General features: G+C 40.7%; 1 protein-coding gene across 6 annotated transcripts; it reads right to left on the reverse strand.

Moving 5' to 3' along the window:
* Window positions 1-2,553: 2,553 nt before the first annotated feature.
* Window positions 2,554-21,174, reverse strand: LOC311056310 (cytochrome P450 3A40-like). Of its 6 annotated transcripts, none has more exons than XM_084072839.1 (15): window positions 20,905-21,174; window positions 16,820-16,905; window positions 14,079-14,172; window positions 13,163-13,215; window positions 12,376-12,475; window positions 11,446-11,559; window positions 10,887-10,975; window positions 10,528-10,670; window positions 10,264-10,391; window positions 9,367-9,445; window positions 8,874-9,034; window positions 8,573-8,640; window positions 7,710-7,868; window positions 7,413-7,575; window positions 2,554-6,687 (listed from the first exon to the last, which is right to left on the reverse strand). In XM_084072839.1, the coding sequence occupies exons 3-15, from the start codon at window positions 14,136-14,138 to the stop codon at window positions 6,562-6,564; spliced, it is 1,443 nt and encodes a 480-aa protein (XP_083928965.1). In that variant the 5' UTR covers window positions 14,139-14,172; window positions 16,820-16,905; window positions 20,905-21,174; the 3' UTR covers window positions 2,554-6,561. The 6 variants fall into 6 exon arrangements, with proteins under 6 accessions (XP_083928965.1, XP_083928966.1, XP_083928967.1 ...); XM_084072840.1 differs by lacking the exon at window positions 20,905-21,174 and adding an exon at window positions 17,040-17,176; XM_084072841.1 differs by lacking the exon at window positions 16,820-16,905.
* Window positions 21,175-21,792: the final 618 nt, after the last annotated feature.

Raw genomic sequence — 21,792 nt, forward strand, 5'->3', positions numbered from 1 at the left:
CCTACTTAGGACATGTCGGCTACATTTGGATTTTTGAAATCATTTGTACTTTTAGAGATATTTCACTTTGAATTGCTAAAAAATCCCATTCATTTCAATAGGGAAATTTGTACTTTTAGCTAGAAACTCTGTTCCAACTCTATAACGTTCAGCATACTTAGGACATATTGGCTACCATTTGAATTTTTGAAATAAGTTGTACTTTTAGAGATATTTCACTTTTTACTGCTAAAAAATCCCATTAATTTCAATGGGGAAATTCATACTTTTAGCTAGAAACTCCGTTCCAACTCTATAACGTTCAGCATACTTAGGACATATTGGCTACCATTTGAATTTTTGAAATAATTTGTACTTTCAGAGATATTTCACTTTTTACTGCTAAAACATCCCATTCATTTCAATGGGGAAATTCATACTTTTAGCTAGAAACTCCGTTCCAACTCTACAACGTTCGGCCTACTGATTGGCTACCATTTGAATTTTTGAAATACTTTGTAGTTTTAGAGGTATTTCACTTTTAATTGCTTAAATAACCCATTAATTTCAATGGAGAAAGGCCATTTAGCTACAATGGAGCCTAGCAACTGCTTAGTATACCCTAGCAACACCATATTAGAGCCTAGCAACCACCTTTTAGACCCTAGCAACCACCGTTTTACCCTAGCAACCACCCGTTTTACCTTAGCAACCGCATATTAGACCATATAAACTGCATATTGGAACTAGCAATCGCTGTTTTACCCTAACAAAACCTACATTTTACACTATTTGACACTGTCAACACTATCAAAACATTTAACACTTTAACACCTTTCAAACCCTTCAAACCTTTAACACCTTTCAAACCTTTCATACCTTTCAAACCTTTCATACTTAAACCTTAAACCTTTCAAACCATTCAAACCTTTCATACCTTTCAAACCCTTAAACCCTTCAAACCTTAAACCTTTCAAACTCTTCAAACCTTAAACCTTTCGAACCTTTTGAACCTTTCAAACCTTTCACATCTTTCAAACCTTTAAAACATTTCAAACCTTTCAAACATTTCAAACCTTAAACCATTCAAACCTATAACACTACTAACACTATCAATACTCAATACCAGCAACATTCTTAGCGATCCCACACTGTTTCTTCAGGAACAGTACTTTCTAGTTATATACCATATTCCGCCCGTTTTTTGGCCCCTAACTAGTCCTTCATACTTTTAGCTACAAACTCCGTTCCAACTCTTCAACGTTCGGCCTACTCAGGACATGTCGGCTACCATTTGAATTTTTGAAATAATTTGTACTTTTAGAGATATTTCACTTTTTACTGCTAAAAAAATCCCATTCATTTCAATGGGGAAATCCTACTTAGCTACATTGGAGCCTAGCAACTACTTATTAGACCCTAGCAACACCATATTAGACCATAGCAACCACCTATCATACCCTAGCAACCACTGATTAGACCCTAGCAACCACCGTTTTACCCTTGCAACCACCTGTTTTACCATAGTAACCGCATATTAGACCATATAGACTGCATATTAGACCTTAGCAACCCCCTATTGGACCATAGAAACCGCTTATTAGACCCTAGCAACCACCTGTTTTACCCTAGCAACCACCTGTTTTACCCTAGCAACCACCAATTAGACCCTAGCAACCACCTATTAGAACCTAGCAACAACAGTTTTACCCTAGAAAACTACATTTTACACTATTCAACACCAACAAACCTTTAGAACCATAGACCTTTAAAACCTTTAGAACCTTTCAAACCTTTTGAACCTTTCAAACCTTTCAAACCTTTCAGACCTTTCAGACCTTTCAGACCTTTCAAACCTTTCAAACCTTTAGAACCTCTTAAACCTTTAGAACCTTTAGAACCTTTCAAACCTTTCAGACCTTTCAGTCCTTTCAAACCTTTCAAACCTTTCGAACCTTTCAAACCTTTAGAACCTTTCAGACTTTTCAAACTTTTAGAACTTTAAACCTTTCAAACCTTTAACACTACTAACAATATCAATACTCAATACCATCAACATTCTTAGCGATCCCACACTGTTTCTTCAGGAACAGTACTTTCTAGTTACTATTATTATAGATGCCTTGAGTTGGCGGAGCTGATGCGCGTGCACTAGCATGAAGTCCGACACATGGGGTTCAACATTGGTGAACCATGATCCGGCAGTGACACGCACCAACCAATGGGAGAGATCCACCATGCGTTCCAATGCTAAACCCGAACCAAACCCGCACCCTAACCGCACGCGGATGCCACATAGTCGGAGAAAAGGTCTGTCGGATTAACGCATGCCTCCCGCGTTGACTGATCTCGGCAGCCATCTGCTGGTAGTTTTTCCTCCGAGTGAGCCAACAGTCCAAACGTAGGGGGAATACAAGGAAGATCATACAAAACAAACAGGCAGACACATATTTCATATTCAATGAATGTAAACATTTTACCGATAGGGTAAAATAGCGATAGGGTGAAATAGCTTATGTGAACATAATGATAGCAGAATAATACATCACTATCCCAAATAAATGGGACGTTTTTATTAATTATACAGTTTCACTCACAAAAGTAGGCTACAACAAACTAAACATCTCTGTGCTTTATTGTCATAAATCGAACCCTTCTAACATGAATGTGTCATTCATAATTATTGATGTAATTAGTGTGGTTGCCCTAACAGGGCAACCAGACTATTGTTATAGTTCGACTTTATTATTCTTTCTAGATAAACTTTATTTTGACGCGCTACTCCTCCCACAGTTTATTTTTCCTAATTTTGCGACATATGTCAAAATGACCGGCCTCACCGGGAATCGATGGCTATCATTTTGCTAAGAGATTGGTTACATAGTTGTATTGATATTGATTTATTAGTGCATTAAATGTCCCCATCCACTTTAATGGAAAAGTGGAAATACTCAAATTCAAGTATTTTTTTCCTCAAAAACCGTAAGAGCTACAGTTACCAGATTAGCAGGGCGGAATTTTGATACCATAGTGCACTTGGTGATACAAGCGCGAAATTTGGCACAGATGACCTTCATATGACCCTAATTGATAATCAACCTCTGGCCACGCGGAATTCCTAAGATTTCAAGATGGCCACCACCAGTTTTCAAAATGGCTGCAACTGGGCCAATGTGTTGGACTATATCGCTTTGCTGGGGCTTATTTTAATATAAGAGAATATTTTCTGGAGGTATTCCTACCAAGTAAGATAAAAAATAACATTAGGTTCCAATATGGCGGCATATTTTCCAATATGGCTGCCGATAAATTGCAGAAATGTGCATCTGCTTATGGTTTATCCACATGAGCTTGTAGTACATGTATTTGTATTAATTATCATACACAGAATCCATTTATGGAACATTTGAAAGTGATTTATTAGCTTGGTAAAGCTTAGTGCTTACTTTTTGTTTTGTTATCAAGTCATTATAAACACATTTTCATTTACAATGGTGGCTGGGCAAGTGACAGGCCAGTGTACTAGCAACTGCAACCACAGAGGGGTGTGCAGATAAGTCCAAACTTAAAGCAGTCCAGAACATGCTTTTTTACATCCACATCGTGTCAGCTTCTGGCATAATTTGGCAAACATGACTGCACAAGAGTCACTGGCCCCATGTATGTCCTGCTTGCAATGCACTTCACTTGCATTCACTTCCTTGTAGGAACTACTTCTATGAAGTTCTATCGTACATGAGTACTATGAACTCCTCAATGACTTGCATATGTTTATCATTTATTGCAACAGGTGTTGAACCTAATTTGGAGAAGTTGTCTGCCATGCTGACATTTTTCCCTTTCCATGGAAGGACGAAACTGTGTGGCATCCCCTGAATGCATGAAAGAAGCAAAGACCTGATGACTTTGATTCAATAGCTGATGCAATTTCATGAACGGGATCCATCTGAGATCCTTCCCTCCTTCCAAAGGCAATCCACAGCTAATTCAAGCCAAGTCTTTGAACAAGTGAAACTGTTATGTCAACAATGTCAGTATCTGAGGCAGAGCTGCAGAGGATAGCATATGACACATCATGATTCGCAGCTCAGGTACTGACGTTGTTGTCATAGCAGTTGCACTTGTTCAAATTAAATAAGTCTGACACTTATTGTCAGTATCAGCTGAGAACGCAGGGGTCTTATAGACCCCCTGGTATTGCTGAGGTGGAGCGCCACACTCACCGTACCTACTCATACACTGATCCTGATCGAACCCATGACCATGTGATCCGAAGGTGAAAGCTCTACCGACTGAGCAACCCAGACACAAAGACTTGGCTTGAAAAAGCTGTCGAAGGACCTCAGATGGATCCCCCTTCATGTAAATGCATCAGCTATTGGATCAAAGTCATCAGGTCTTTGCTTCTTTCATGCGTTCAGCAGATGCCATACAGTTTTGTCCTTCCACGGAAAGAGAAAAAGGTCAGCACCTGTTTGAGAAAATATCCATATATATATCTAGGTTTTTGTATTTAGTTGCCCTAGGTCATTAAAAAGCTACCAAATCACTTTAAAATGAGCTATAAATTGATTCTGTGTATGGTAATTAATACAAATACATGTGCTTCAAGCTCATGTGAATGTACATTTATGCAATTTATCGGCAGCCATATTGGAAAATATGCCGCCATATTGGAACCTAATATTATTTTTTTTATCTTACTTGGTAGAAATACCTTCAGGACATATTCTCCTATATTAAAATAAGAGGGAAATCAAAGATTTGCAGCCATTTTGAAAACTGGTGGTGGCCATCTTGAAATCTTAGGATTTTTGCGTGGCCAGAGGTTGATTATCAATTAGAGTCATATGAAGGACATCTGTGCCAAATTTCACGCTTGTATCACCAAGTGCACTATCGTGTATTGAAAACGGCAAAATTCCGCCCTGCTAGATTTGGAGGGGAGGTTCATAATTTAGTGCGGAATTATTAAAAAAATAATTACACCAATCGGCCTCATGGTGGCGCTATAACAGCCCTCTTTACGTTTTGGCCTATAACTCTTGAACCGTTGGTCGTAAAATAAAAATCTCCCCTGGATTCCTTGGGTCATTACGCAACTCCCCATATAGGCCACGCCCAATTGCGTCAGGATAGATTTTCCGCCATTTTGAATTTTCTTCAAAACACACTTTTAGCTCCTCCTCCCACATATTTTGTACAAATTTCACAAAAATCGGTACACATGATCTCTGGACCCATGCGATGAACAACTCCAAGCGGAATTCCGATAGTCATTACCGTTCGTCCGTAAATGGATTCCGAAGTTAGCGGAAGGGGCCCGTTTTACAAAAAAGGCCACAAATCACGAACGAAACGTCCGGTTGATCCCAAATTTGAATCACATGTCAAGGGTGGTTTACTCAACGAATCCCCAAAAGCATTTCCACTTTGATCCATAGGGGGCACCACAACTGCGCGAAATGTAACCGTTCGATGCAAAAACATTATTTTGGCGGGGATCAATCCTCTCAAAATGAAACGCAAGCGATCTCAGGAGTTATGTGACAATGTAATTGGCGCAGCCTCCGACGGTATTCCTCCCGGCGTATTCATCGCATCCCGGCGGCAGCGACCCGCGACCGGCGTCGGCACAACCACACTTTGCAATTGCCCTGAATTGCGAAAATTCTTGTTCACATGTAGCCTACTTACTTACACCCTCTATCTTCAGTAAAAACCGACCTACATTTCTTGTCGTTTCTTTCTGTCAACACCAAATCTCTTCAGCGCGACGCGTTGTGAGCTTGTAGATCGGCTATTTTTGGAAAATGTTCCCACCCAGAATAGGCATGCTTGGGTTCATGTGGTTAATGCTATTCATAACGATGTAATGGTGTTTTCATATTTGTCAAGGTGTGCTAATGTTTTCATTTAGCTGGTTATTATATTATGGATACTATTCATATTTTATATTGCACGTGCATATGTTTTCATGTTGTTTGCGTGCATTCCTCTGTCCTTCTATAAATAGCACTAGTCAAACAAATTACACATCCGGAAAACCGGCACTTTGTTGGCACTGCCCACCAGTTGCTCAAAGCCCCGGGAGATAACAAAGAAACGGACGGAAATGGCGCATCTGCTACATTGGCTTGCGATCAGATGCGGCATTCTGCCGTGACTGTGTGACCGTACCATTTGTTGAACAGAGTCTCCCCAGGCCTCTAGGCTCTATACAAGAGTCCGCTAGTATTCCCTTTCCCTCCCTCTCCCATAGAACCTCTTTGACAAAAAATGGCCAATCTAAAAGCTCACAACACGTTGCTTTGCAATGCATGTGAGCTTGCAGATCGGCTATCTTTGCCAAATCTTCGCCCCCAGAATAAGGACACTATAGAGTTCAAGTGATTCCGTGGTTAAATGGGGCACTCAATTAGTGGAGTGTGTATGTGATTGGTTGAGAATAGAAGCATGGAGCAGAGGTCGACTGATGGACGGCTGCCAGCAACTGAAAAGAGTTAAAAATGAATAAACTGCGCATTCAGAAATGCTCAGTGTGTTTACATTATGTGCGAGTGTGTTGGTTTGGTTTCTCTGTCACTGGACGTCATCCAGGCTCTGCTTGAGCTCCTCGTTTTCTGATGTGGTGGAACGCGCCACTAGTTTCATTTTGATTGGCCGTAGTGGACCGAGGAGACCCATCGGATCCATCTCCACAGGGATCTGGAGAGTGGAAGAGTTTTGTCAAATAAAAACAACACAGACACACACAGAACTAGACAGACAGTCTAGTTCATAAACATTCTTAAAAGGGGAATCCAGAATCCACAAATGAAGAAAAGACTCCACATAACACAGCAAAACGATATAAAAAAATCCATCTATAAAGTCCAAAACACCGTTCATATTATCATTTAGATTCTGTTCTACAACAGTCTGCTGAGAAACATTCCAGAAATATCACCAAAGATGAAAAAAATCAACCAGAGCTTAAACACATGCACACGAGTGCCCAGGCGTGTGCGTCTTTCATGCATGAGCCGGTTTAGCATTCTACAACCAGAAGAAGAAAATATAGAACGTGGATGGATTTATGGATGGATTTTTTATATATTTTTGCTGTTGTCTCAGTCTCTGATTAATTAAATTCCGAAAGTTTTTTCTTCATTTTTGGATTCCAGATTCACCGTTAAGGAATGTTTTACAAACTAAAATTCTCTGTTAGTCAAAGACACCACAGGGTAGGTAAACGATAGAAATAACGTAATTACTTGGGTGAACTCTATACTATGGTTGGCTTTTTCCCTCCACACAAAATCTCTTTGCCTTAAATAGCTGATCTACAAGCTCACAACCCGTCGCAAGGTTTCATGTGGTTAAATGTATTGTATGGATGCAGCGAGTGTATTGCATCTCATGTGAGTGTTATAAATGTTAGGATGTGTCACCTCTGTCTCTTTGCAGACGGAGAAGCTGTAGTGTCGTAGGACTTCCACTAGGGCCAGTTTGATCGCCACCAGGGCAAATCGCATCCCGATACAGTTCCTTGGTCCTGCCCCAAATGGCAGGTAAATGTATGGGTCAATGTTCTGCCTGTTCTCCTTGCTGAATCTGGTCCATAGACAGAAGAGAGGGGGTCAAATTGAATCTATTTGAGTCTGTCAATGGAATTTACCCGGTACTTTTTAAAAACGTATGATATGCGGAACTATGTAAGAGTTGACAACATGTCCCCAAAATGCTACCTGTCAGGATTAAAGTCCTCTGGTTCTGGCCACAGGTCGGGGTCGTGGTGTAGAGCATACACTGGGATCATAACACACATGTCCTTTGGGATGGTGGTTCCATTGATCTCCACTGTGGCCTTGGCAATGCGTTCCACACGTGGAGCAGGCGGGTAAAGCCTTTAAACAGAATATTTGACAAAGAATCAAGATTCCATGCCCACACAAATAATGCTACAGTGATGTATGTGTAGGCCATCATTGCAGGCAATACTATTCTTCAAATAATACATTAACATTAAAGTTAAAATAAAAACAGCCAGCAGCATGAATATGTAAGCACACTAACAAGCTGAAAACAGGTTTGCTTCCTCTGTCATCATGTAGAAAGACACCAACAAACATGAAAACATGAAGGAAAGTTTCTCATTAAAACTTTTTTCACTGAATTGTGTTCCTAAAGCATTTGCACCAGTGAATCTTTTTAAACTTTTTCAACTGCTCAATGTATTTTTATGAAAACCTGGCCACTCAAGATACCATGATCTAAATTATTTCATATTTTTTATGAAAATAAATTATATTAAAAGATGAGCAATCTTCCATTACTTGCTACTAATCCAGTAGGTTCTCTGAGCCTGTGGACTCATACGGGTTGCGAGAATTGAAACTAGATTCATAACTCAGTAGTGGAGGCTCCTGAGATATGGCCGAATTTGTATATTCAAAAAGATAAATAATATCTTATCTTCATGAAGGTCTTCCCATCGGTTCAGGAGATATTTTGTTTGCATTCAAGCATACAGACAGACAAACAGAACCTATTAGAAAACCCTGCTACAGACATGACCTATTAAAACGTATAGGGACCATATGTACAGTACCTCAAGGACTCGTTGACCACACAGTCCAAGTACTCCATATGCATCAGAGTCTCATACTGGACAGGACCCTGCCAAGATGAGATCAATCCCAAATTACTTCAGTGACGTGTCTGTGTGTTTATTATGCACTGGGTATAGAAATGTAATTCTGTGTAGGAGTTGAGTTGTGTCTACTGTAGATAGATAGACCTTTATTGATCCTGTGAGGGTGGGGGGGGATCAGTCGCCAAGAGGCAGTACAGTAGGAAGAGTTACAAAGTTACAGATACAGAGACCAGAGTTTACAAAACTAAAACTGTACCTCATTAGGGAAAGTGGCGTCTATCTCTTCCTGCAGACGTTTCATGATGTGAGGGTTTCTTGCCAGGTTGTACGCCAAGAAGGTGAGAGCAGTCCCGCTGGTCTCATAACCGGCGACGATAAAGATTGTTGCCTGGGACAAGATCTCATGGTCACTCAAACCTGTTGAGTGAGAAATCAAAGATCTGGAAATGGATCTCAATGTTCAAGGTTCAACTTTATTAATATCCCAAAAGGGCAACAGCAAGAGTTAGTAAAACATATTACATACATTAAACATATCTGTCGCTGCCGGTTGCAGCATGTGCGCATGCGCCCTGTTTCCCTCCTTGCAAGAATTGTGGGGGGGGGGGGGGGGGGGGGGTTATGGGATGGGCAAAAAAGCACTACTCTCACGCCCTGCCTCCAGTGCAGAGGCAGTGCGTGAGGGGAGCGAAAAAGACATTAGAACCCCTTTTGAGTGTGTGTTGTTTGACGTCACTATAAGTGCTCACCATTATTAGGCTCCTCTCCCTTGGGGTTGTTGTTGCTTTTCTGTGAGTCAAACATTAGCTGAAGGAAATCCACCCGACCCTGAAAGCGAACAGAGCAGTTAACATGTTCACAGTCCATTCACTGTGTTATATTTATTGGGACGGATGGACGGATAAATTCTTCAAGTTTGGACTCAAGGATGAGCTGAGTAGATTGTGGTGTCACGGTCACTGTGACGTCACGTGTCACCTCCATCCCATCATTGTGAACACAATATCTCAATGTCAGTGATGGAAGAAGTACTCGCATGTTTTACTTCAGTAAATATATCAATACTGCAACGTAGATATACTCTGTAACAACTAGAAGTCCCGTATTCAAAATGTATTTACTTGAGCACATTTTGAGTGTACAAAAGTATCAGCATCACAATATACTTTATAATACCAAAAGTAAAAGTACTCATTGTGCAGAATGTCCCATTTCACAAGTTCAAAACATATTTTCGACGCATTGTGAGCTTGTAGCTATTTTCAAATGGCCGAAATATATAGGGCTGAAGTGGTTAGTGTTTTTTTGTAATAATAATCAACATCTACAAAGTAACCAGTAACTAAAGTTTTCCTATAATTGCAGTGGGGTAAAAGTACAATATTTTCCTCTGAGATGTAATGGGCTAGAAGTAAATTTATTAAAACTGGTAAATAGGCCTGCTGAAGAAAGTAAAAAAAAATACCTCAACATTTTACTTTTATACTTGAGTACATGTACTTAGTTACTTTACACACCACTGCACCTCACCTTTTATTAAATTACTTCAACGACTTCCCTACATTATCTAGTCTGGGACGGCTGGCCCCCGTGCCGGAGGCATACAACCACAGTAGTATTTCTTGGTTATGTGTCACCATCCAGACCTGGAGTGAGTTGCTTTGACGTTCCGCTTTGACCTTCCTCAGAACTGATCCAAAGAAGCCGGTGCTGGATTTGGGGAACAAAGAGCAGCCCAACACTTCCAGCAGTGGAATAAGAAATGGGAACATCCCTGATGAGGAGAGACAGGGGGCAGGCAAACAATTACAGAAATCTGTGTTAATTATCAACATATAAGATTCTAGTCCAGTCATCAGAATTACTCTGCTGTCTAGTGTCATTGTAAAGAAAAGTAAGGGAAGGAACACCTTGTAAGAGGAAGAGAGGAATGTTGACTCTGAACAACTCTTTGGCGTGGGTCGTGAAAGGATCTGAGGGGTTGTGGAGAGAATCAATGTCCACGCTGAACGCACAACTGGCCATCACATCCATACTGTAGGTCCCAAAATAACTACAAACAGACATAATGTTAATTCACCACTCAGTGGAGCCACCTATGGTGGATAGGTTGCACCATTTGATGTCAGTGGGTCTTGGCTGCACCGCAGCGATACATGCAACACTAAACACATGCAAGGATTTACAAACAGTTTTTTTAGGAGCAAAAGAAAAGTGATAGGATTCACATGGTGTCTATAGTTGTCCTTCATGCTAAGGGATTACTCACTCCTTCAAAGTGATGACTTCATCATTGTGCACCTTGCTCCTCAGGCTGTCCATCAGCTTGCGGGAATGGTGCTTCATGATGCTAAACATCTGACACAGATGGAGAGGAGAGAAAAATGGAGAGATGCACATAAAAGGTGGGGAGGAATCTATCGCCCCTGAAGGAAAAATATACCAGCTCCCTAAACATATGGCCAGACTGTCTTGGGGACATAAAAGCGTGGATGACCCTAAACGTTTTAATTTTCAATAGATGTAAAACGGAGGTAATGTTGTTTAGACCCAGCAGTGCCTGTGATACTTCTCTGAACCTGGGTTCCCTGCAGCCATTTTTAACCTTAACCAGTAGTCACACCTTTGTGACAAATTCGACAGTGACTTTATATGCTTGACACACAGATACACTAAGTTGTTAAATGTATCATCTGAGGCTTTTCTCTGGTTCTCTGTGTTTGTGTAATGCAGTGAAGAATGCATCTCTGTGTGATGCCATTGTGCTTGTAGAGCTTGTGTGTGCGTGCGTGTGTGCGTGCATGTGGGTGTGAAGGAACACTTCTCACCTCCTTGATACGTCCACTGGTGAAGGAGGGAGAGAGGATGTTGCGCATGAGTCTCCAGTTGTCGTCTTCTGCTATATTTACAGCATCATAGAGGTCTCCATTCAGACGCAGGTTCTACAGGAGAATACTGGTCAGCACAGGTCTGTCTGTCTGTCTGTCTGTCTGTCTGTCTGTGTGTGTGTGTGTTAACTTAATCATATCATTCAAATGTTTTGTTTTTTTACTTATTATATACGTAATTTTTTCAAGAATGGTGAAAATAGCAGGTTTAATAGCTCACAACGTATTCATATCATGACTAACTTAACCCTAACCCTCGTGAGCTTGTAGATCAGCTATTCTTGCCATTTGTCATCAATAGACTATAGAGCATAAGTAGTTCAAGTTCACCTTTGATGATTGCCATCGTTTTACGTCACTGGGCGTATATTTTGTACACTCGATGACGTGATTCAACGCCTTTGATGTCCTCGTTTCATCAACATTTTGCTGAGCGTTAACTAGGCCTACTGTACAAGATACTGTACATTATACCCAGTGGTTTACAACCTTCTTATACTTCTTATACAACGAATATCGACGCTATTTTTAAACTTGTTTAAATGATATGGCCAATAATTCCCAAAACATAAGGTTGAAAGTGGTTGCATTTTTTCTGGTATTAGGGTATTACTGTGGTATTAGGGTATTACTGTGCTTCACAATATTGTACATGTGGGAGTACTACCCCCAAGTGTGATCTATTTTTTAAAAACATAATTATACATATTTTAATATTGTATAATGCTGATAAAAATCCTAGTATTTTGCCAATTATTTGGGGGCCCACTTGCAGCATCCTCACGGTCCAGCAGTGGGCCCTGACCTAAAGGTTGAAAATCACTTCTATATTTCATTGATGTCCATTCTAAAACGTTTGGGAGTTCTTACCCGTCGATTAGTAAAGTGGGAGAAGCACTCCTTCACCAGAATGGTTTTGATCATGCCTGGATCCATGACAGCCAACATGGGCATTTTTAACTCATAAATGCTAAGCGCACACACACACACACACACACACACACACACACACACACACACACACACACACACACACACACACACAAAGTTGCATCAATCAAATCATAATGTATTTTTTTGATACACATAAACTTACTAAATTATTAAATGACTTCAAGGGGAGACCTTGACGTAAACACACCAGTTTTAATCATTTTCATATACCAGGCAATTAAATTAAACCGAACACAAAGCAACATGAAAATAGAAAATGGCACCCAGTTTGATTGTGCATTAGGCCACAGACCCCCATCATCTGTGTTAATTTAACCCATTTAGACCTGAGGCCGATTCTAAAAACGCCTTCTAAATCCTAACCTAAGTTTTCTGAAAAACTTCAAATATTTATTGAAAGATAGCAAAACAATTATGTTGCTATACACATAGCAACAAGAACCCCAAAAGGCTTGAAAGGTATAGTTACGTAATGGGGTTCCAGGTCTAAATGGGTTACTCAAATGGAACTACTGGGGTCCACTTGGTTCAAGTTGAACACTCTCTGAGTTACAGACCCAGATTTGTAATTTGGTTACGAACCATCAGCCATACAGCTGGGGACCCCCTGGGAGCCCTTCAATGACCTCTGGGGGTTCCTGGACCCCATGTTGAGAACCAGTATACTGTATGTACCGTACACAGTACAGCTTTGTGGACTCACCCCCACATTTTCCCAAACTTCTTTGAGGACATCATGTCTTCTACATAATAAACCTGAGAGAGAGAGAGAGAGAGAGAGAGAGAGAGAGAGAGAGAGAGAGAGAGAGAGAGAGAGAGAGAGAGAGAGAGAGAGAGAGAGAGAGAGAGAGAGAGAGAGAGACTCTTCATCATTTTCACAAACATCAGTGTCAGTCTACAGTACCTAAATTCAAGCCATTGCTATAATTGGAAATGCTTTTGAGTCAAGAGAGGGAAGAGGGGGATGGCCATAGCTGAATGGGCTGAAGAGAGGCTACCTGGTAAACAGAAGGTCTGTGGTTCTGGTCTTTGTGTCAAAGTGTCCTTAAGCAAAGACACTTAACCACTAACTGGTCCCCGAGCGTGATAACGCTCACTGCTTAGTTAGGATGGGTATTTCACATAATTATGTGCAATTATGTGCAAATATACAGAGACAAAAAGTAGTGGGCACTAACTGATTATTATTAAAGGGTCAAAGTTGATATTTTACATAGTCTTGCCTAGCCAGACGACCTAAGATCACTGATCGATACGCCTGGTGACATTCAATGTTTGGTGACATTCAATATAATAATAATAACTACTGCACTATACAACCAATGTAAATACTTTAGGGTGGTCCTTTCTATTGGGACAGCATCATAATTGGTATTCAAAGAAAGTGGGCATATGTAGGCTTGTCAGCGGAGAGCTTTCTCCACTGTATTTTATTTTTTATTTTATTTCACCTTTATTTAAATAAGTGTTCCAACTGTTCACGCCTCAACACCGAATGTAATTCCCCAGACGATCAGTAGGTGGAGATCTCCCATCATATGGCTACGCCAGACTATATTTTACAAGCTGGGGAGAAAAATCTGAACATTGAACGCTGAAGTATAAGGATTCTTCCACACCTTGTCAAGTTTACCAATGGTGCCAAAGTACAGTGCAGGCTTGAAACAAGGGATTCCCATCCTCTCGAATACCCCGTAAGAGCTGCGGCCGTACCTACATGACATGAAGAGAGAGCACAAACATGCAGTCAACATGCAGACACAACCACATGGTGGAAGAAGTATTCAGATTCTGTATATCGTTGCTGTCTGGCAGAAACCTCTTATCTCCATATTCTAACTTATGTTATGTTCTTTCTCGTAAAAGAACGCCCTATTTGATCATACTACAGCAAACGTAAAGTATATGCTGCTTTTGAATTTGAATCCTGAAAAGTATCAGTCTTTTGGACATTGGTTTCCACCCGAAAGACACTTTACTGTAGCAATACCACAATGAAGAAATACTAAAGTACGAGTGCTGCATTCAAACTTTAAATTAGTGAAAATACATAGCACTTACAGTACCAACCATTAAAGCACTTCATTATGCAGAATGACCCATTATTAATGCATTAGAATGTTGCAGCTTGTAAATGTATAAAAGTTTTTTTTGTCTCATCTGTTTATGAAAGTAGGTAGCTGATATATTGCACTTTTACTTTAGCGCTAGGTATACTCTTGGTTGCTTGTTTTAGAAGAGAATGCACTTAATGCTTCTGGTGATTAGTAGTTTTGTTCCCTACCTATGTTGAATGCACTTATTGTAAGTCACTTTGGATAAAAGCGTCTGCTAAATGACTGTAATGTAATGTAATGTAAATGTGGGGCCAATTTTAATAATTTCATGGGCTGCTGTGTAGCTTCTTAACCTATAATAACACATCATCATTTATCGCTTAATATATGTTTTGTATTAGTAATCTAAACCGGTAAAGTAACCAGTAACTAAAAATGTGAAATAGTTCAAATATGATTTTTTGGGGGTCACGGCCTGAAAAGGTTGAGAACCACTGCTGTAGCCTACAGTCATTGCTCTGCCCTACACCCTGTAGGCCTACTGTCTACAGCTTCTGCAGTCTCTCATTGCTCTGCCCTACACCCTGTAGGCGTACTGTCTACAGCTTCTGCAGTCTCTCATTGCTCTGCCCTACACCCTGTAGGCCTACTGTCTACAGCTTCTGCAGTCTCTCATTGCTCTGCCCTACACCCTGTAGGTCTACCGTCTACTCTACAGCCTGTGCAGTCTCTCATTGCTCTGGCTTTTCACCGTTCAAGTCTTAACAAAATGGAGTTCATCCTTACACAACAAAAAGGCAGATAAATACAGCCAACAGCGTCCATGTTTCAGTGGAGAAGAGAGGGAGGAAGCCCATGGTGGTGGTGTCCCGTTCTCCTCCTGACGTTCTCTTGACGTTCTGCGTCAGTGCTTTAGACTAGAGGATCCGTGGTCACACTTTTCAACCTCAAATGAACTATGTCCTGCTTTCACCCTTCCCACAGCAGGAGGAGTGTCTGTGTTTCCTTCAGTCCACTCTGTGGGTGGGGTTTTATCGCACGTGGTTACACAGTGGTGGAAAGTAACTATACTGTAAGTACATTTACTCAAGTACTGTACACAAGTACAATTTTGAGGTACTCTTGATTTTTTTTTAACTTTGCTTGGGTATGTCCATTTTTCAATACTCCAATGCATCTCATAGTCAAATATTGTACTTTGTACTGCACTACAATTATTTGACAGATTTATATTAGGCCCCATTTTATACAAGTCACAGATTGTGATTAGGCCCGCCCTATTTTAAACTTATTCTATTTGAAAATAACGTAATCCATTTTGAAACTAGAAAAGTTCCTGTCCGTGGTTCTGTTCAAAACTTTTATACACAGTGGCAGCCTCTCATCTCTCACTTCGAGCACTACAAACCATTTCACTGGATTAGACAGGTGTACAAACCACCCAAAATTTGAGTGTGTGGATTCTGATTTATCCTGGATCACAACTCATGAGGCGCATGCACCATTCGAGCAGGAGTCAACATGCTGTTTCCACTCTTTTTCTTTCTTTTGTTTGTTTCTTTTTTCCTTTTCTTCTTTCTTTGTGTAGCAGGGCTATGTAAAGCAATGACTACACCACCCACACATATAGGAGTGAGGGATCCTTTAAACACATTAACCATACACATATATATAGATATAGATATAGATATAGATATAGATATAGATATAGATATAGATATAGAGAGAGAGAGAGGACTGAACAAGGTATGGTTCCCCGGAAAGGTACGGGTTCAGAATGAACAGAACCAGAGGCTGATGTATCAAATGTGTCAAGTTTATTCAAACAGTTGGCATAAAAAAGTAGTCAGGTTAAAATACAGAAAGGAAGAAAGCGGTTAGTACTGGGAGTTCTACAAAGGGACTAAACTCAAAAGGCAAAGGGGCAATAAGGGTAAGGGCTTCGGGGCCTCTAAAGTAAATATACCGAAATTAAACAAATCAAATCCAAATAATGCAAAACCAAAAGCAAATAGAGTAAATAAGAAAAACACAAAATACAAATACGCAAAATCAAAATCATGCAATGCTACTTAATGGCCCAGTATATAGCTCTGTCCTCAGGTCAACCCTATTGCACACAGTCCAATAGCAAAAAAAAACATCTAAATAGTATATATGGCACGGTGGGAAAAACAGTGATGGTTAGTTCAGCTCCTACAAAATATCAAATAATAAAACATTAGACCAACCCTCCAACAATTCATCCCAGACATTAGGCCCCAATAGCAAGATGCCAAAATACAGCAAAATAACAAACATACCCAATGAGTCAATGTATGCTCATGGCTCCCATTGATATAGGCCTGCACAGCCACAGGGTACTGCTGCTCAAAGGACCTGGAGGCTTCTGGAAATACATATATATATATATTAGTATAATTAACAACAGGCCTAATATTGTCAGCCAATGTAAACTCTTACATATATACTATTGCTACAATGAGTTATAAAAACCTTGTCATTTCTTTCAGATTGTCTTACCGAGAATTAGTCAGTACCCCTCATGCCTCCAGGTCTCTCTCACAAACACTCAAGTCAGGCTTCTGGCTAGACAGGAGGCCACAAACCTGGCCACCCCTCTTTATGCACTTTCCTTAAAGGGCCAGTGCTACATTTGTTTTTAATTCTTTCCTTTCTTTGTCTTCTTTTTCCTCCTCTCCTCTTCTTTTCGTTACTTTTTTTCCTTTTTATTTTTTTCTCTTCTTTGATTTTTTATGGATGGGTAGGTGGCTGGGAAGGTGAGGGGGGGGGGGGGGATTTGGGAGCAGGGGGAAAGCTGGTGGGGATGTTTTAAAAATTGAAAAACCCACAAGAAAGTACTGTATATTTATGTGATGTATCAGGAAGCGCTCCCACCGCACTTTTATTTTACCTCTGGGGCAGAATCTGCCAATGCTTTGTCAATGTAAAAGAGCGGATCTTTCCGCCTGTCGTGCAGACCGTGCGCTTATCCGCTCTACACGACTTGCTGGAGGCAGGAGCTGATTTTCCCCCTCTGCCCAATCGGGTGAGTCGAAGGCGGACCGTCCCAAGACTCAGGAAGCACCATGGTGCTCAAGGCAGAAGGCGGTGCTACGGGGAGGGTCCTGAAAGTGAGTGACAGGCGCGTCACTCCCGTTTTTTAGAATCCGCTGGCTGCAAAAAACTGTGGCCGCGCACAACCTGCGTTTAACGCTAGCCGACCATGTTTTGGTGGGAGCGTGCCCTCACTGCAGAATTGTGGAATACAAATTCTATTAAAAAAATAAAAGAAAATAGCATATCTACAAGCTCACAACGCGCGGTGATGCAACACGTTGGGAGCTTGTAGATCTGCTATTTTTGAAACCTTTTTGAAAAAAACGTGTGACATGGGACTTTCTGCATGAGTACTTGAGTACATTTTGATGCCAATACCTTTTTAGGTTTACTTAAAATATCGGATTTATTTTTCCACCACTGTGCTTACATGACCGACTGTACAATCTCTCTCTCTCTCTCTCTCTCTCTCTCTCTCTCTCTCTCTCTCTCTCTCTCTCTCTCTCTCTCTCTCTCTCTCTCTCTCTGTCATATATCTCATATCTCATATCTCATATCTCACATTATAAAAGTAAAAGCGTGACTCATATATTGTTTAGCAAACAGGTCCTCAATCCTTGGAATAGGCCAAGGGTTGAGCGCCTTGTGAGGCCTGATTTACTGTGAGTTTATAATCACCACAAAGCTGTACTTTGCTACTGAAGGGACCTGGTTTAATCACTGGCACTGTGATTACGGTTATAGTTTTTTTTCCTTCCATGACGGTCTGACGGTCCACAGTGGGCCCTTTTGTTTTGTCAGTTCAACTGTCAGGGTAACCTACAAACTCTGTCTGCACAGGTTCCATCATACTCACCCATCTGGGGGTTCCAGGGTCAGTCCATCAAAGACAGCTAGTGTTTTGGCTTTTAATTTTTTTTTCCTTTACTTCCTATGCAGCGGATTCTGCCAATGCTTTTCAATCGGAACTTCGGAAATCTGCGAATGGTAACAATCCGCCCTGTTACCATTGAAATGCATTGGCAGAATCCGCCGCATAGGCAGAATCAAAGTTTGGTGTGACCGTATACCCTAAGACCAGAATACCAGAGCAGTCTTTTCACTGTTACAGATAACACTGCTGTTTGCTGTGCACTATTTAACCCTTCCATTGTGTTAGGGTAATTTTTCAAGTTTAAATGGGAAAAAAGTACCCTTTACATTTCTTTATTGGAACAAGGCTTCAGCTATTTTAACGCAACGAAATGAATTACCACCATTTTAGTTAATACTGATGGTCTAAAAAAAAAAGTGACATCTGTGGTGTTAAAGGTCAATTTTGATCCGGCAGAGAAGTGTGGCTCAATTCCCCCAAATTGTCAATATTCAATGTTTACATGTTTCATAGTGAGAGAAACTTGTCCTCAATTAGCATTTGCTATCAGGAGTAAAATAAAGTTATGGTTTATGAAAAATAAATGACGTTTTACCTTTGCTATATAGGTACATTTTGACCCTTAACACTACAGATGTCACTTTTTTTTGGAGGTGTGTTCTAATATTAGTCTATATAGCTAGATAACATAATTATCCATTGTCTTCATTATAGGAAATATAATGAGTGAATTTTAACATTTTTATAATTGAAAACGAGATATATTGAAAGATGAAACCCAAACCCTAATACAAAATAATATTTAAAAAAGTGTTTACATGGATATGAATGCATAACAAGTCAGCTATGAGGGACTTAAAGGGTTCTTGCCTTCCCCCCTGTCCTCTGTAGCTCCAGTTTTACCTCTTCTCGCAAGACCAGTGTTGCATTGGTCATTGCACGCGGTAACAGGCCATCCCACCAGTTTTTTGAGCAGGAGGACGCACGCACATGCACGGATGTGCACGCAGGTACAAGTTAGCCTGGTAAACCCTCCCTCCGGAAATCTCATTTCCATTTGATTTCAGAAAGGAGTCTGGTCTGAAACGCCTTTCTCCAATAATCGCTCTGCTCGCCGAGCCGACGAGCCTATCAGCGTCGTCGCTCATTGTTCTGTGATTGACAGCGACAGTTGGCCAATCAGGTGGCGAGTTTGAGTGAGCCCGAATCAAGCCGAGTGCAGCCTGAGAGCCGCCGACAAAACACGAACGGCAGCCATTGTTGTTTGTGCGAGTGCCTTCACTTCTTACTTTCGGTTTTAAAACGCTCTCAAACTTCTTTTTTGAGGCACGGAATTTACTATTAACATATCGTTTGGATAGAATTTAGTTGTTTAACTTCATATATGTGGTCAATTAATCATGACAGAGCCTATTTAAAAATATAAATTTAGAGAACCGGCAGGGGTGGGGAGTGACACGCATGTATCCCAATAAGGCAACCTATTTTCGGCATGGCCGTCCCAAAAGTCCCGTTGCGTCACATAGTCTGGAGCTCGTCAAAATGAACTGCTGATTGGCTGAAGGGGGGAAACGATCATTGGTTGAAGGGGTTGTCAGTCAACGGTATTACTCCCGCCCAACTCCAGCCCACAGCGATTATTGCAGAAAGGCGTTTCAGACCAGACTCCTTTCTGAAATCAAATGGAAATGAGATTTCCGGAGGGAGGGTTTACCAGGCTAGGTACAAGTATGCGTTCCACTCGATTAGTGCGCCAAGTAGCCTACCCACCTGGCTACTTTGCATAACAATAGCTAAGGTCGTCAGGTGTGTTCAAATACGTCCTCACATACACTGTATAAAAAGAGCATTTTGGCAACAGACAGTACTGTTGTATCCTATCTGCATGCAATGCAAGGATGCCTCAGCCACCGTCCAAGAAGAGGAAGATACTCGTTCAAAGCAAACATTTTAGTTTTGCTTGTTTATCTTGAAAATAATCGTGATTCATGAGACGTGGCAAATGCGTGTTTACGGATTCCATCAGCAGGAAATAATTATATGTTTTATTTCAATGTGATTCATTGATTAATCTTGTACTGGCAATATTTACAAAAACTAAACTAAAAGTAGTCATTTCCTATAGGCTACAAACATGTTTCCCACTATTGTGTACTCGTAATCGTAAATCTAAGTAAAACTAATCACAGACACATTATTAAAGTAACATTTCATAACACTGGTCGGAGCTGTTCTGTGCGCACGTGAGGGAACATTTATGCACATGCGCGGCGGCGGGAACTCCCGCACGTGCACGTAACGTCATTAAAATTGCATCCCACCAGTGACAAAATCACCAACACAACACTGCTCAAGACAGTAGTGGACATATGAAATCTTCAGTTACTTGGCAATATGACATACTGTATATGGAATAAACTTTCATTTTGTAAAACAACAATACTGTAGACTGACCTGTTTATTGACAAAGCTGTTTTGTTTTGTTTTGTTATCTCTGAAATTAAATAGTTTTTCCTCCTGTGAGTCTGTCCGTCTGTCCGTCTGTGAACAGCACCGCTGGACCGATCTGCAAGCAACTTTGATCACACACTCCCAGTATTATGCAAATGAAGAACCACCACCCCACATTTTTAAATCGTCCTCATGTTGGTGCTATAACAGGCCGCTTTACATTTTTTCCCTATAACTCTTGAACCGTATGCCGTAGAAGAGAGAGAAAAAGTTGTTCCGTTTTCTTCAAACCACACTTTTTGCTACTACTCCCATAGATTTTATCCAAATTGGTACACATTACAGTTTTTGTTCCGATTCCATTCCGATTGGCTACGATCGGATGTCAAGGTTTGCAGGAGGGGCTCATTTGGTACAACATGCCACCAATCAGGACTGCAGCGTCCCATCTGCTCCAAATCTGAGACTCAAACACAGAGCCAAAAGCTATTGCACTTACGCCCATACAGGGCACCACAGATTGGATTGGATCTGCACTCTGTTTTGTTTTGGCCTTTTTTCCCCTTTTTCTTTTCCAGAATTGAACTTCAGGACTGGCAGTAACTGCCCAAGGAAAGATAATTTAGCTGCTGCTTTACTGGGTTTCAGATGTGCTACCACGTGGAGTATTTAATAGCAATAACTAGCATTTTAACAAGATTTATAGGATGTAAAATAGCTTACCATTAGAACACTAATGTAATGGCTGTTGGAAATGGGACTTTGCAGTTTTATGTGAATTAGTCATGTCTTGGCTATTACTTCAATGCCACCTTGATGAATATAAGTATCAATTACTATCAAAAACAAGAACATTTCTGGATGCTGTATGTGTGTATGTGTTCTGAGCAG

The sequence above is a fragment of the Gymnoscopelus microlampas genome (assembly GCF_963454915.1).
Source record: "Gymnoscopelus microlampas genome assembly, chromosome: 11".
NCBI lineage: Eukaryota > Metazoa > Chordata > Actinopteri > Myctophiformes > Myctophidae > Gymnoscopelus > Gymnoscopelus microlampas.

Coding starts and splice junctions, on each gene's coding strand:
- LOC311056310 (XM_084072838.1), bottom strand. CDS start 15,373: ATGGGCTTCCTCCCTCTCTTCTCCACTGAAACATGGACGCTGTTGGCT. Junction 13,216..14,078: donor CCATTGGTAAACTTGACAAG/GTGTGGAAGAAT, acceptor TCTCTCTCTCAG/GTTTATTATGTAGAAGACAT. Junction 7,576..7,709: donor GAGGACTTTAATCCTGACAG/GTAGCATTTTGG, acceptor TCTATGGACCAG/ATTCAGCAAGGAGAACAGGC.